This window comes from Haliaeetus albicilla, chromosome 11 (genome assembly GCF_947461875.1).
Source record: "Haliaeetus albicilla chromosome 11, bHalAlb1.1, whole genome shotgun sequence".
NCBI lineage: Eukaryota > Metazoa > Chordata > Aves > Accipitriformes > Accipitridae > Haliaeetus > Haliaeetus albicilla.
In genome coordinates this window covers 1147549-1163873 of record NC_091493.1, presented here as the reverse complement: position 1 = coordinate 1163873, position 16325 = coordinate 1147549, and the positions used below count along the sequence as shown (strand labels likewise).

Here is a 16325-nt window from a genome sequence, read left to right as displayed (position 1 = left end):
AGATCAGGCTTTCTTCCTTGGGTAGGATAGAGGCAGCAAATACTATTGCTGTGAGAGAAGGATGAAGAGAAAACTGCAAATGGAGTTTGAAGAAATGCTTTCCGTTACCCAGCCTAAATCTTCATTGCAGATTAGAGGATTTTTTTCTTGTTTTTTTTCTTTCCATTTGTTATTGATAATGTTGATTATTACTCCTTTTGCCAGAAATTTTTATCAAGTGGGGGATTGTTTTCTTGTTTCCCTCAATCTTTTCCAAATTGAACCAATTCAACACATTGTAGGTAATTTTAACAATATTTCTTCTAATTTTCTTTTCTGTTTTCTAGATTATTTTACCTTTTTCTTTATGTTCCTTAAAATGCAGTATCAGCAACTGGATGCAGTGTATCAGCTCAGGTCAGTTGGAGTGAAATAATTCTGCTAGACTTCCTATGCTTTGTATAAAATATGCTGGAGCCAACATGAATTGCTTATCCTATTTCAAGGTAACTCTGGTATCTGTTCTTTCCTCCCTCCAATCCCATTTTTTATATAATCATTCTTCTTGAGTACTGTCTCATCCAGATTTCCCATCAGTGCTATTTTCAGCTTTTCTTGAAAATCTTCTTTCTCCTAAATTTAAGTGTGCTAGGCAAATTAGAACTGTGGGGCAGAATTTTAAAAAAGATGCTCCCATTCATCCGTGGTTGTCCTGAAATGTAATTAAGTAACAAATGTTACAATGTCATATGCATAAAAATTTTAGTGACCCATATCCACTGTACTTACGCACCATGGATTAGGTAGTTTTGATGTCACTAACCCGTATTCTGACCTGTATTTCAGATGTTTTAAAATTCTTCTGGGTGAATTATTAGTGGGAATCATAGAATTTCAGAAATATTTGTTATGGGAATCAGCTTTTCAGATAGTTATTTTCTTTGGCTTATCAAAATTAGTATCTCTTCTTTTCCCCACAGTCCTTTCCTGGCCCATTAGAAATCACAAAGAGAGAGGACTAACCGTCTCTGACACTGAAACAAAGCTAAGGCACCGTCCAATTCCCATGATAAAACACTAGCAAGTCTTTCATTAACTTTTGTGGAAGTTATTTCAGAGTGAGACCAGTTTTCTCCATTAAATAGCAGTAGGATTATTTCTTTAGACTTGCAGCTTGAACTATATTTGGGTCTGATCCTCTATTTGTTTTTATCCAAGATTCCTGCTGAAGTCAATTACATTTACTGTTAGTGTATTATGCGCTTGGGGATTTTTTCTGTTTGCCATTTTTTTCTGTTTGACAGTTAATTGGTGCGTTATCAATAAATACCTCTTAACGCTATGCTGTCTTGTACTACTTAAAATTCATAATATTTTTAAATTAAAAAGTCATACTTCTTTTTGTATGAACAGAAGGCTTGCTTGGATCATAAATTCAAAACACTTTTCAAACATGTTTATGCGGTTCATTTTGCTTGTCTTTCTCTTGTGGCAGTATAAGAATTATGTGTGTGAACTTTGGGCAACAGAATGAGTGTGTCCCCGACTTCCGATACAAATAGATACCACTCCTTTTCTTTCATCTTTAAATGGGAAAGATTACACTGTGAGCTCATTCACTTACTAATTGAGCAAATATGATAACAAAGAATTTTAAAGCGTGATAAATGAAGCTGTGACCATGTCTGCTCCTTTGTTTGTTTATTCAGCCACTGACAGCAGCATAATCAATTATAGCCTCCCTGGGGGTGCATTTAGTCTGCTAAGAGCTCCATGGGGGAATATATTGTTTCACAAGCAGTCTAGGCTTTCTCATCCAGCCTTTTTAGAAGCTCTGGGTTTCTGTGAAGCTGAAGCTTTGTAAGGATCCTACCTAGGCTGCTTTTTGGCAGAGGTCAATGGAATTAACTGTTTTGATTATTTTTGTAAATTAGGTCTCTACACCTGTTTATATGCAAAGCTGTTCCTCAGAAAGTTATTTCCCCACTTTCCTCTTCGTTTTCCATTGAAGAAAAAAAATGGCTTTGTCCTCAGGGAGAAGGAACAAATTAATTTTTCACTCATCCTGTTTTAATTATCTCTTTCAACTCAGTGATATTTAAAAAATTCTATTTTCTGTAAACATACTACTGGGATATTCCATACTGCATGTTAACCTGGGTAATGAAATGTTGCAGTAAATACCTGTTAACTGTGGTTGCATTACATAAAAAAAACCCAGAAAGAAATGATCTTGTCGTTTGTCATCAGGCACGAAAGAGGCGCTCTGTGACAACTTGAGTTTCACATTGAAAAGGCAGGCAGTTTTTATTTTAATTCGTGGTTATGTAATCATGTTAAATGAAGATCAGTCAGCTCTTCAGTGCTAGCTGGTTTTGAGCAGAACTTGTTTTTTGTAAATCACTTCTGTCTATACTGTCTGGCAGATATTTAAGACTTCACAAGGTGCGCAAAGCACTAGAAAATTCTACAGTAATTTACAAAACTTTTCCACTTACTTCTTCCAACCATGTTTCAAAGATTCAGTGGTACCAGCCATCATTTCAGACCTATGGAGGTCAATATTTAGAGCATTAGTTTTCTCTGAGTCGCTAACTTGACCTTTATTTTAATATGAAATGAAAAGGGGAAGAATAATTCTTGGTGGTTAAGAAATGTGGGAAAATATTACTTTCTCTTCTGTTTGTATAAGAGTGATCTGATTCCACTTTTCAGTAAAGCAGCTATATTAGGGACTGTATTTTGTCAACTCTCAAAAAACATTTCATTAAATGATCTTTCATAACTTTCTTGTTTGTTCTCCATGAAGCCCAAGAAGCTGATTTTGATGACATTAAGACATGTGCTATAATTACTTTTATTATACACCATCCTACTCCAAATTCTACTGGAATTCATAAAGTGAAAAATCTTCTTTCATACAGGTTTTGTTTATAAAGTGTTCTATGCCTACAGCATAAAGTACTTTTTCTCTTGCTATCTAATACATTGTAAGAGTACCGAGGAGCCTAAACTAGGTTTGAGGGAACCTGAATAGTATGACATATTTATGGCAACAATGACCCAAGAAAAAGCTGAAATATTTTCACTTTCAGTGTTCTTAGGAAATACCAGTAAGATAATATTTTTCATAGACTTATGGCTTAAGAAATGAATAGATAAACTGTGCAAAATTGGTCCTAAGTGAGTTCCTAAACGTTTCTCTGCACGGATGAGCTCTCAGTATTCATCTGCACATCCATAGCATTTTTAGCGTATGTATGGATTGGCAGTGAATATACTAAAATTCATGGTTAAGTTCAACCAAGGGTTTTCTAAGAACTGTTAATGCAACAGTGAAGGCAGATACAAGGGTTTTAAGGATAGGTCTATCAAAGACGGTATTTGTCAGTTGCTATATGCTCACTCCTGATTTACATGGGTCTTGCTTTGTCTGTTTCAGTAGTCCTGTTCCTCTCAGATTTCATTAATGATTCTGAGGCACAGCAGTGGAAGAATTTTACAGTTAGACTCATATGCTAAGTGGTAGTTTCCATGAAGAACATTTCATGCTAATTTTTTGCAGTAGTGACTGTTTCTGGATTTGTCTTTGACTTGTAATTAATTTTGCAGTCTCTGTTCCAAGAGCCCTTGATATAATCTCTCTGCTTCGTTTTCATCCTACTCCTCTCTTCTTCTTCCAGATGAACTATGATGCGTTTCCTAAAAGGTCCTACAGCTGACTTGTATGTGTCTGAAGCCAGGTTGTTTCAGCAGGACCCCTAAATTATCGTCTTGGTACCTTTGTGCATTTTCAGTTTAGAATGAGAGAGACCAGGGGAAGAGGGGGAAAGAGAACCTAACAAAAACCCCTAGAGGAAAAGTTTGTCAGGTATGGAGCTACAGATGAGCCAGAAGGAGCGACTTTAAAGCAGCTAAGCAAGGACAAGAGCCTAGAGCATTGCCAAAAGGCAATTCTTGCATCTATTTAGTGTCATTGAGAAACATCAGAGAGGAGCTTCAAAGATGGTTTGTCTGAACAGGTTCTGCAAAGAAACAAATTGCTTATTTACAGAAAAATATAAATGGCAATTCTGCCTATAAAGAAATTCTTATTTCTTTTTTGACTGATTACTACTTGATTTGTAGAACTGGAGCTGCTGCCATTTGATCCCTCTTTTCGTTTATGACACAAATTAATTTCTATCCATTTCTATCTGTGAAGCATGTGGTCTTCTAGCCAAAACCCACAAAGACATCCACTTTTAAATCTCAGAAGTATGAAGTCTGTTCCAAACATTTGTATAAAATAATTAGATAAAGAACCAAAAATAGAAAAGTGACAGATTTCTAGAACTTGAACAGTTTTTTTGCAAATGGGCTATTTATGGAAAACTCATAGCCAAATGTTCTACCCTGATGCCTCGCTAAACTGTGTCATGTTTACTGGAAGTCTAAAATCTGTCTCCACTACACATTGCATACGTTGTAACTGCTTGTTTGCAGTCTTGTAGGCACAGGGAGGCTTTCTCTCTTGTAGCCTGCTGCTGCGAATAAAGAACTTTGGTGATTTGAGCAGGATGGAAATGTGTGTAAAGTAGCGGTGGATGGGACTTCTTAAGAACCACAGGGAGTTCGTATAAAGGTAGGAGAGTTGCCCAGGACCATGGGTGTTTTCTGGCTTTCTAGGTGGAGCTGGGGCCTTCTCCAGGTGTGGTTTCATGCCTTGTTTAAGTGTGCCCTTGAGGTACTTGGGTTGAGCCGAAGGAGGGAACTGATCCAGCCTAGAAGTAACTTGATAAGAATTTAAAAACAGCAGAAAAAATAGTTTTCAGTTGAATCAGTGCCCTATGTGATACCCCAAATTCTGCACAGTGTGCCTAGTACCAGGTCTAGTGCCAGTCCAAGGGAGGGTGTTTCCCATAATTAGGTCAGTTTAAAGTAACTGTGAAGCTGCAGCCTGGGGTTGAAAAGATCAGCAGGTTCTCCTCCTTGATAAGGGTTTCTCTCTCATTATCTAGTCTACTAATTTTCCTGAAGGCCTTGCAGACAATACGCAGATTTTGATTGTCTTGTGTCAGCAGCAGGGTCTAGCTTGTGCAGTGAAAACACGCTGGAAGGCTCAGTCCTCTTTCCCTGTCCTTGCCTGCCTGCAGCACCCTGGAACTTCCCTCTGATGCTCCAAGCCTCCTGGTACTGCTCATTAGCACCTTTCTTCTTACTTCTTGACTCCTATCAGCTACCCTATTGCTCCTTAGGTTTTATTCCTGCATCTCACTGCTACTGTAGTTTGCAGCTAGAAGTATTACTGTTGTCAGGGAGCTTGGAGAGTAGCTTTGGAGCTGCAGTTGCTTTTGGAAGCTGAGGTAGTTAAGAACAAACAGGCAAACCAAACCAAATCACAGAGAAATGTGTTTATTTTTTGTCATGTTGAAATTAAAACATTTCATCAGCTGGATGAATCAAATCAAACAAATGATTTAAGAAAGAGAGTGGGTAACTAGGGAGTTCAGACACTGATTTGGGTCAGTGGTGATAAACTTTAAATCCCAGCTCTGCCTAATTTGAAAATAACAGATTTAATAGAAAAAACAACCACCAAAGCCACCCACCAGTCTGTCTGTCTCTAGTTATCTATCTCAGGCAGAGCTCAAGACTTTTAAGAGTTGATTTTCCAAGAAATGCTTAGAACAGTGTCCCAGGCACAGGGAAAATACCTAAACGGTCTGTCTTCATCTTTCCCTAGAACAAAAGTGGCATCAAAGCCTCACCAGTATTTTGTCCAATCTAAATACAAATTCCTTCTGAAGAAGGGAATCATTAGCAGTACTCACTGGTAGGTGATAGACCTCACAGTGGTTACCTAAGGGAAGCATTTTAAAGCGCCAAGTCATTGCAGATCTTTTGGGAGTTTCTACTGCTTCACCACAGTAGCCTGCTGGCTAATGAGTGTTGGTTCTCTTGCATGAAATACTGTTTGTTATCCTGTCTGTGCTCTCCGGGCAGGAGGAAGAATCTTGGATTTGCGGGAGCTTTGCTTATTGTAAAGATATTGTTTTTTCTATTATATTCCCAGTCTTCTGTGTTGTCAGACCTAGATAGTGATGTCCTTAGCTCCTGTGGAGACAAGTTACTCATATGAGTTTATGGAAACACCATTGGTTAACATTAGCCAATATAAGTAAGGGGATCACAATCTGGCCCTTAAGCTTTGGTTTTTCTTCTTTATAACAACTTATAACACATTTAAAGGAGACATTAGCCCTGGCTAATTCTAGACCTGGGCAAATTCTTCACAACAAATCATTTGCTCTAGACTTTATCTGCTGATCCTGCAATGTTGGGGTGTGGATCCTAATGCCATATTAACAAAATTTTCCTTTATATTTTTTTTTCAGTATTGTTGATCAATAGTGTAATTGTTCTTTCTTGATGTTTAATTCTGAATATAAAAAAAATGAGGGATGTTGTTTTATTAGTGTTAGATGGATGAGTCATGTGGGAGAACTTGAGTTTCCTGACTGCCCAAGTAGGTAGCCATTTTTGGCTTGCATACAGATATAGAACATTTTCAGAGAATAAATTTGTGACTCAGGCCAGGAAAGCATAATCATTCATAAATGTATGGGAAGTAGACAGAAGAAGGGTTGTTAGATTGGTAATAAGGAACCAATTTGAAGAGATCGTTCTGGAAAATCTGCACAATTTGGGCAGTCCTACTTATTACAATGAAATGCAGATTGCATCTATGTGCAGAGCTTCCATACAGCAAATTTGTTCAGGGATCACTGCAAGCAGGATGAATTCCTATTGCACCATTGACAGGGCAGACATACTTTGAGCTAATCTTTAAATTATGCACCTCCTTGAAATTACATTAGTGTAATAATGCAATATAAAGCTCATGAGAACATTTTTCTGAGCAAAATTCTCCCTCAGATTTTCTTAGTTAATAGTTTGGCTTGCTCAGAGACCCTGAACATGGGGTCCCTTTGTGTAGTTGACTGATAGGAGCTGTCATGCTGCCTTTCTCTTTAAAGGGAACACTGCATAATTTCTTTTTATATTTTTAAACTCCAAATAATTTTTAAAGCATGAAAAATAGATGAATTAGAGTCATCCCTGTAATTTGAATGACTCTTGTTTTGACATAAGAATTGCTTAAACGTACTACCCTTCCTTCTCTGAACACTAATGTTGAGTCACTAAAGGCTGTGTGTTATTTGAAAGACCATATGCTTCTGATTAACATGAAGTGTAATGCATTAGAGCTTTTCTGAAGTTGAAGTTTGGAGGTACTTCTGTTGTATTTCATTGGAGCTGGCTGGAGAATCTAGTCAAACCAAGGAAATTTTTTTCCCCATGCACCAGCTGATCTGGCAACTATAGCTGCATTAGAGCACTTAATAAGTGAAAGCACGAGTGGGTTACGGGCTATGCATTAATGCAGATATATTAAAAGTCTTCTGAAGATGTTGGCAGAATTCTCATATTGCTAAATGAAATACAAATTAAGGTTTAATTGCTAAATCCAAATCTCTTCTGTATTATAAAGCTTTTCCTTTTCTCTTACTGTTGTAAGAGAAGTACTAGCGTAGCATATTAAATAAACGTTTCTTCTAGAAGTCATAATGGTACTATATAAGTAGAGCTGCTGAAAAAATATCTTGTAGAATTTAATAGAAAAATATTTAAAAGCTTTGCAGCAGAAGGTTTAATTGTGAGCTGCCTAACGTGCCTGGGCAGGAAATGAATGCGCTACAGTTCCTTCAATGTCCTCAACAGCCTCACAACAGGGAGGGATTATTCCTCCCAGCACTGTCTTTAAGGCTGTGGAGTGGGCAGGCATGACTAGGAAGAGGGCTGAAGGTCTCCACCTCATCGACTCCCAAGACAGTGGGCAGCACAGTTAAGCCTGCTTGCCAGGGAAAATGGTCTACGCTAAATACTAGCAGGAAGAGATGCAGACTGCCGCAGAAAGTGCACGTGCTGAGAGAGAGGACTCGGGTTGCGGGTACCCACAGATGTGGAATTTCTCCAAATCTGAGCACACTGTACGTCTTTTAGATATTTAGGGTGTAGCTTTAAAAGTAGCCTAAATCAGTTTGTTTCATTTCCCTGAAGGCTCTGTTCAAGGAAATAATGATTAAAGTGAAGATGGTGGCTGTGTAGGGTTGGTTTTGGAAAGAATGAGTACATCACTTGTTTTCTTCACTCTTTTTTTTAGAACAGATTTAAAGATCCATTTGCAATTTTTTTTCCTTTGAAATGTATGTGTGACACACTACACACAACTTTTGTTTAGATTTATAAAACTGCTGCGCTTTAGTGAATCTCTAAGGCTTTTGTGCCTCATCTTGATTAACGCAGCGCCCTTCCAAAGAAGAAACTGCCACAAGGTAGAAGCAGAAAACAGGCACCGTACCTGTGTTTCAGTGCAACATTTAACACTGCTATATTAAATTGCAGAGCTACAATCACCTGTTTTTTTCTTTTAATCCCTTTGTGTCTCCAAAAGTGCTTGGATTCTCCTCTTCATCACCTTACTTTCCCTCTTACTCGTCCCCTCTCCCCACACACTTAACTTTACTCTTCCTTTCACTCCTACTTTAAAAGCTCATCACTAGGGATGTGCCGTACAAAACCAGAAGCTTGCTTTGAGGTCAGGGCCCTTGGGCCCCATCCGTGGGTCGACAGGGAAGCTCGAAGGGGAGAAGGAAAAGAGCTGCCTTCTGAATCAGGCACAGGCAGCCTGGCTTTTGGGGGAGAGGGGCAGTAACAGGTAGAAGCAGCGCTTCCTGGGGGTCTTTTTAACGGGGTGTCCCCCTGCCCCTCTCCTTCCTCATTCGGTGAGCTCTTACTTCAGTCTTCTTTGGCAGCATCCACTTGCATACAGCCTTCCATTTGCCTAGGAAAAGGGTGAGTTCATAGATCTTCACTGCCTGGGAACTGGCTGTGTTTCTCGTCATAAACTTTGAAAGTATGTTTGTGTTAGGTGCCTGCTATGTTGTCAGCTATCAAATACCTACTGGAGTGTGATGAGTAAGGGCTGAGAGAATTTTGAAGGTAGGGGAATGGTGATGGTGAAAGAAAAACCATGTGTATGTTAAACTTGAGTAGCAACTTGGAATTTGTATAATTATGGTGTTCAAGGAGCAAAATAACACCACTCAAGGAATTAATTTTACCTGGAAATAACAGAAGTGAGTTAGAGGAAGTTGTTAATGGAATGGCTAGAGCTAGCTTTGTCACAGAACCACGTCAAAAAATGTTAAATTCCAGTATTTAAAGCAGTACCCATTGGTGCCCAATTCTGTTAACCTTTGAAAATCCCAGCTGAGAGATATGGGATTGAGAGTCTAGAAAGCTGGATTTTATTCTGTGTGACAGTTTTGATTTTACATTTTACAAGTCAACCTCTCCGCAATGGATATAATGTTAATAGGTTTCTAGATTTTTAATTAAACTAGTTATAAAGCTCTCCCAGCTGTTACTGGAGTCCTACATAAAGTTTCAATAGCTTTGAGGTGTGAATTTTCTTTACAAAAGTCTCCTTAACCATTTGTGAAGACATAGTAGTTGTCCATTTGCCTGTTACTTTAGTTCTTTATTATTGCTCCTACCTACCATTTCACTTAGATGGACATTGTGTGTACAGGTTCTTGTGTTCAAGGCTTCTTAACAAGAACCTGCATCACTTGTGCTGTCTTCTGTTCTTTTGACACTGATGTGGTTTCAAAGCATTAGATGGCATGCCACAGTGATTAGTTTACTTATTTTATCCTTGAATTTCTTTTGAATTTGCAGGTGAATTCTGGCTGGTCCTGATGAGTTCTTACAGTTTACTTTTTCAATTTCTTCTGCAATGAAATGTCATTTCGTTTTTGGTCAGATTTTCAGCTGCATCGTCCCTTCATTTATGGAAACCTCCCAAAGATTTTCTGCACTAAATGTGCAAAAAGATTCATCTAGTTTTTGCACAATCACTGTGTCTTCTGTGCATAGTCCACTCTGATGATCCCACAGACTTTGACAGCCTTCCTGCTCTTGATGAAATGATAAGGAAGGTGTGTTATAGCTTACTGTATTGTTGCAACTTGCTCCTTAAACTCTTTTGGGGCCTGTCATAGTGTGTTTTATACAACTAACCTGCCGTGATTTATTTTGCTTGCTGTTATACCAATATGCATATGCCATGATCTTATTTTGACACTGTTTCTGATACCCTAACATGCCGTTTAAACACAATGGCTTTTTTGCTGTTAGTCTTTCAGCAGTATTTTTGAGGTGGGTGGTATATGTTTGCTCTCACCTTCTACCGTGCTGTGCTTACATAACCTTCATGTGCTTGCCAATACTTAATTTTTGATAATTTGTTTTCTTTTAATAAGCTTTCATTTTTAGTTAGATGACCTTTTTAAAATCAGGTGGATTTTGGGGGGCTTTTGTCTATGTAGAGATGTTGAATCTAAATATATCAGGGTCCCTCTTAACAGACTGTCTTCTTGGTAGTAATATTCTTGATGAGGTCCTCAGCATTGCTGATGACTGTGTCACAAGTTGGTTTTCTTTTAGTGGGTTCCCTGTCTAGCCACTCCATGAAGTACAATCTACAGATTAGGTTTGGCACCACAGCATGTCTGAAATAACTAAACCCTTCCATTATTGCTGGTTTTCCTGTGCTACAAATTATTCTAATTTCTCTGGGCATGACAGGGTCACTGTTGCCAAATGACAGAGATAAGATTGTCCTTAATAATATATTTTTCCTGTATTTGGACACGGACTTTCAATTTTGTAGAGATTCTGTGTTATTCATTGCTACACTTCACCAAGCTCTGATTTGGTTCTAAGCTATTTGTAATACGATTTCTTAACACCGTTCCTCTATTGACATAAGTTACCGCATTTTTTCTTTATCCTTTTTGTCCAGGTACTAATGTACTGATAATTGATCTCTTTCCTCCAGTTGTTTGACATGCTTCAAAACATACTCACTTACAAGTAGGTGTTATAGTTTACCCATCTCTTTTTTAACCTTCTCAGCATTTGTATAGAAACACATATACATTTGGTTTGGTTTTCCTTTTCTTTTACCTCTGTTAGGAAATGCTCTCACTGTTTCGTGTTTGACTTGGGCCGATGTCTTTTCTGTCCTTCTGCCTGTGGACAGATGGGGGAAAGGAGACATAAAGTCTCACAACACATATATCTTTCTCTGGGGATTCTCTGCTTCTTTTACAGAGTGTCAATACTCAGATGAATTTTGCACATAGACTGATGAGTGTCCCTGCTTTATTATGGATTTATGTTTATGGGGGGTGGGTGACTCAAATTAATGAAATTTCAGTCAGCTGCTGAAATCCATTCCTGAGTCAGCCTTAGTTAATATCTTTGTTGTAATTGATTTTGAGCATAGTTGCAGATGCTGAGGCTGAAGACTTGCCCTGCAATCTGTAGAAGGCTATGGGACATTGTGAGGCATGCTGCTTGTTGATAGCATTTGATAAATGTTTCGATACTATTCCAATTTCACTTTAGAAATACAAGGCAAGTGATAGAAGGACAAGTGGGACCTGCAGTATTTTAATGAGAAAAGAGACTGTTTGTGTCATTATGCACACTGGCTAGTGAAGAATAAGCCCCGAAACAATAGAGGGTTAAGTGTTCTTCCTTACTGCTTTGCTCTAGAAATTTGACCGAATCGTTTCCTAAAACAATCTTAAAAATTATTGGTAATAACATATCATGGAGAGAATAATGCAAGAAAATCTTCAGTTTTATTTTTGCAGTGAGATGCATAAAGCTATATAGTGAAATAGGATTTTGAACCACAGCAAATCTTGGACTCATATGGCAATCACATTCCCTCCTTTCTCTCACCACCAGATGCTGTTTTACAAGTATGTAACATTTTACATGCAAGCAGAAACAGCTGATTTATTACAGAAATGAGAGAATATTTAACATTCTAGGAGGCTGTAAGGACAACATTAGTACAAATACATCTAATCTTGATCTGATAATAGCAGGCAGATGAACGAAAAATATTCCATATTACATTGAAATTTCTGTAACCTAGTTGCAAATTGTTTTGCATTTAAATTTTGTATGCTTAAATTGATTGCTCCCCCCCCAAAATAAAATTCCTGCTCTGTTGGCACCTGCAAGATAGATAGTGCTCTGTTTTTTGAAAATAAAGGTCTGCATTTTATTGACTACGAAAATTGCAGTATTTCTACTTTTGCACAAGACAGCTAGTTTTCTGAAGCTTCTCTCTCAACAGGTGTGTTATAATGGCTTTGTATTTTGAAAAGGTATCCCTTTCTAAATATATATCTACAAATATTTGAAGTACATTAAGAATGAATACTATACAGAACTATGAAGGAAAAATATACATGAACAATGTTCATACCAGAGCTAAATTTTAAAACCGTATTTTAGCCACCTAAAGAGAAATTGCCTAGGGAGACCTGAATCTTAAAAAAACCACCCCAATGTTGCTTTAAGAACATCCATGACCTCATTCAATTTGATGGAATTAAGCAGGGCTATTCATACCACTAAGATTATACTGTGTCTAATTTAGATGAATGGGTGATAAGAGACTTCACTCATAATTTAGGGATCGATTTTGCTCCTGTGAAGTTAGGTGTGGTTGCCTGTCCTTTCCTCTCCCACATACCTCATGCCAGTAATATACCTCTGGAGTAGAAGTTACAGTGCTCATGTTAGGATTTGGAACCCTAGCTATAAGCATATAGGGTTGTATCTTTTTATGCGTATTGGCATTCAAAAGAAGAAGTTCTGTCTGGATTATAGTGCCTTGAAGTTATCTGGAGATATCATTTCATGGTATTTAATTGTCATTAATAAGCAGTGGCTCCTGTTTTTAGTATATGTAAGATGTATAAAAATATGTTTACTTAGAATATGTTAATCTATGGTGTATCTATATGTGGCATAAAGAGAGTCACTTATCTTTTTAGTGAAAAATAGCTTAGATGAGACAGTATTAGTTTTTGTAAGATGGTTTTTTAATAGGATAGCCAAAAATGTGACTGATCTCATATATGTGTTTTATAAACAAATAATTTATATAATGTTATTTTTCTTCTCTTGTTACTCTAGTATGGAGGCATTCATGCATGGATTGTTAGAATAACAGACATTACTTGACGTAAATATGCCTTTATCTGAACATTGGCTATGCCTGTAAACTTGCATGCTATTTGTGTCTAGTTTACATACACTTCTCTTTGCCAACCATAAAATAAATAGATTTTAATTTTTGTCATTTACATGCTTTTGCATAAGACTCTAATCAAATTTAATTCTACAGCCATTACTGAATGGTAGTTTTTAACGTAATAAGCCTTGATTTTTATATTCATCTCACTGATTTCCAAAGGGAAAGTGAAAAAACTGTTGACTGAATTCTCCCTGCAGAATGATAGCTTTGTAATAAACTTTTCTAGATTTAATCCAGTGCATATGAATGAAGATAACAGCTGTTTACACTCTGTTAAGCCTTAGTACTCTGTAGTATGTCTAGCCTACTATAAGCACATCCTGTTGGAAACTAGCACTAAGCATAGCTAAATCAGAAAACAAATAAATTAAGGATAACATTATGGGGTGATCTGAACTCACCAAAGAGAAAAATTCAGAACCACTGCTGGAAAGTCCTTCTTATGTGTTTTCTTGGGAGGTGGTATGGTAGATACTTGAAATATTGCACATAGCTGCTTTTTATCGGTCTCCTAAATGTCATGTCAAGTACATGTGGTAAATGGGGGCTAACTCCTACTGTCTTAGGTGCTTAAAAGTAGCACCAACCCAGAAAATATATTTTTTTCTAGAACAGCTTTAGCACTACAGCTGCTCAGTACTGTCTGACAGGGTAAAGTAGAGCACATTGACAGAATTTATTTGGACTCTCAGAAAGCCTTTGCTAGGCTATTTAGGAAACTAAATATTCCTGAGGTGAAAGGAGAACTACTCTTCTGGGGTAGGAACTGGCTGGAGACAGAAAACAAAGAGACGGAACGAAGTGTCAGTTTTCCACATGGCAAAAGGTTAACAGCAGGGAGCCCTCAGGTACTCAGGTTAGATTCATGCGCTGCAATTTGAAGTCTCTGTGAAAGGGAAAATGGCAAAATGTGCAGATAATATACATTTGTTTAGGTCTGTCAAACCTAGGAAATGCAACCAGGACATTCCAGAACTCAGCAAAGCTAGCACTACCATACCAAGCAAAATTAATTGACAAACATAAAGTAATGCCTGTTGGCAATGGTAGGAGCAATTTGAGCTAAAAACATCTGCTGCTAGTATTTAAGCAAAGCGTTAGCAGTGAAAAAAAGAGTATGTGGTGTCCTTCTGGACACTGTTCAAAAGGCTTGTTCAGAGTACAGAAAAGACATAGACAGGCATGTATGTGATAGACTAGAAAATACGCTGAAAATTAATAAATGCCTCTGTGTAAATATTTCACCTTTTCTCTTTAGTCTATGTTCGATTCTAATTATGTATTGTATTATCAAGGAAGATTAGTTGAAACAGAAATGGTTTGGAGCTCGCTGAGCAAAATGGTAAGGAGCATTGGATTCAAGGCATAGGGAACTGGTTTTAAAATGGCCTATTAAAATCTTTTTATTCACAGTCCATAATTCATCTGTAGAACTTCCTGCCAGAACTCAGTGATGTTAAGGTTGCGGTAGAATTTCTGTATAAAAAGATTTCATTTCTAAATGTATAATGAGAACACTTACAAGTATGTTATTTAAAATTAAAAGTATGATACGTGATCCACATGCCTGAAGGGATAATACGTTAAGGGCTAAGACAGTAGCATCTTTTTGTCTAACTACTGTAGCCTGTCTTTTTTTTTTTTTTTTTTTTTTTTCTTTGTAAATATGTGCTTCAAGCTGTTAGGCACAGGTTACTCACAGTTAGGAAGCCTGCTAGGCAGGTCTTGTATGACATTTCCTAGTGTGTTATCCTTAGCTCAGGAGAAAGCACAAATAGTTAAATACCCTATATATAAATTCCTTCAATTTATGAGGTATTGCAAGGTGGATTATTGTATCATATATCATCATGATCTGAGCTTCTTAAACAGAGTCACAGTGGAATTAAAGAAAACAATTTTCATGTTGATGTTTGTTGCAGTTTGATTCTGAGTTTCTCTAAAGCCATAATCGCATTAGCATTCCAACTCCTTTGTAATGCTAATGTGGTCAATGGCAGTTGGATCAGAGTTTTCAACTTGTAAAACACAACTTATACCCCCTCCTCACCTGCCATCGTGTTTTACAGGGAGGGATAGAGAAAAGCAGCATTTGGCAGTTTGTAGCTGGGCCCCATTTAGGAATGTAGGAGAACTCTCCGGAGCTGCTGCTACTGTAGAGGACGTGGGGTAGAGCGTGGGGTAGCACTGTTCTTCGTGTAGTCCGGTTCCTTCTGGATAATCCCCTGTTCTTTCTGCATGGGTAAGCCCGGCTGTCTGTGCTCAGCATGTGTCACTTTATTATAATATTTCTTAAATAATAATAATAAAAGAACTATTTCTTTCAAGTTTTCTGGTTTTTGGACACATCTTTCATTTCTGCATGTAGTATTAGCGGTGAAGCATAATACTGACGTGTGGTCATTGCCAGGGTAGGTCACTACTTGTCTTTAAGCTGGATTTCATTAGTTTATCATAGACAGGTGTGATTCAATGCTACTTGTTCATACTAATATAAATACTAGGATCAAAATGGGCTGGTTTTTTAACAGTAAACCTGGATCTTTTGGAAATGATAACCACGACATCGGCATGCTGTTGCTAAGTCATGTTGGGTAGCACGAATAGTAGAAATCAATATATAGAGGGTAGCAATGAAACTGAATTTTGTCTGGCACTATAAATACAAAGTTATAATTTCTGCTGTTGTTAATTAAAAAAAGTTTATTAATACTAGATTACTAGATGATAAATACCAAATCTGATTTTAGTCATTTTCTCAATTTATAGAAAGTATTCATCTGAATAGACATTCCCAGTAATAGTTTTACAGTAATCTGACTGTACATGAATCTCTAAGCAATCAGATCATGAGCCACTTCAGAAAGAGCAGCCATGGTTCACAAAGTGGAATGAATCTTTTAAAACTAAAAACCTGAAACTCTGGGTTTATTATGTTGGTTGTAATTGCTGGAATAGATATTGTGAGAGTTTTAGTTTGTTTATTTTATTGAAAGATATGCAGTACTTTCCAATACAGTGTTGTTCTGTCAAGCATTATGTTTCCCTAAAGTTCTGTAGGCCACCATCATCTGTTTTATATTTGTCAATGTGGGAGGAAAGCCTGCCAAAC

At 37.4% G+C, this 16325-nt stretch overlaps 2 protein-coding genes across 6 annotated transcripts in view; one reads left to right on the top strand and one right to left on the bottom strand.

The window, feature by feature from the left end:
* The window catches only part of CTNNA3 (catenin alpha 3), a 531540-nt gene that overhangs the window by 199758 nt on the left and 315457 nt on the right, over nt 1-16325 (top strand). The window lies entirely within an intron of this gene.
* LRRTM3 (leucine rich repeat transmembrane neuronal 3) overlaps nt 1-16325 on the bottom strand; it is a 90002-nt gene that overhangs the window by 54612 nt on the left and 19065 nt on the right. The window contains exon 2 of one of the 3 annotated variants that reach the window (XM_069795733.1): nt 5403-6075. The exons of the other annotated variants lie outside the window; for them this stretch is intronic. Within the exon in view, the coding sequence (XP_069651834.1) occupies nt 5881-6075 (195 nt within the window). The 3' untranslated portion in view covers nt 5403-5880. Of the gene's footprint in view, nt 1-5402; nt 6076-16325 lie in introns of those variants that run through there. 3 annotated transcript variants of the gene reach the window in all.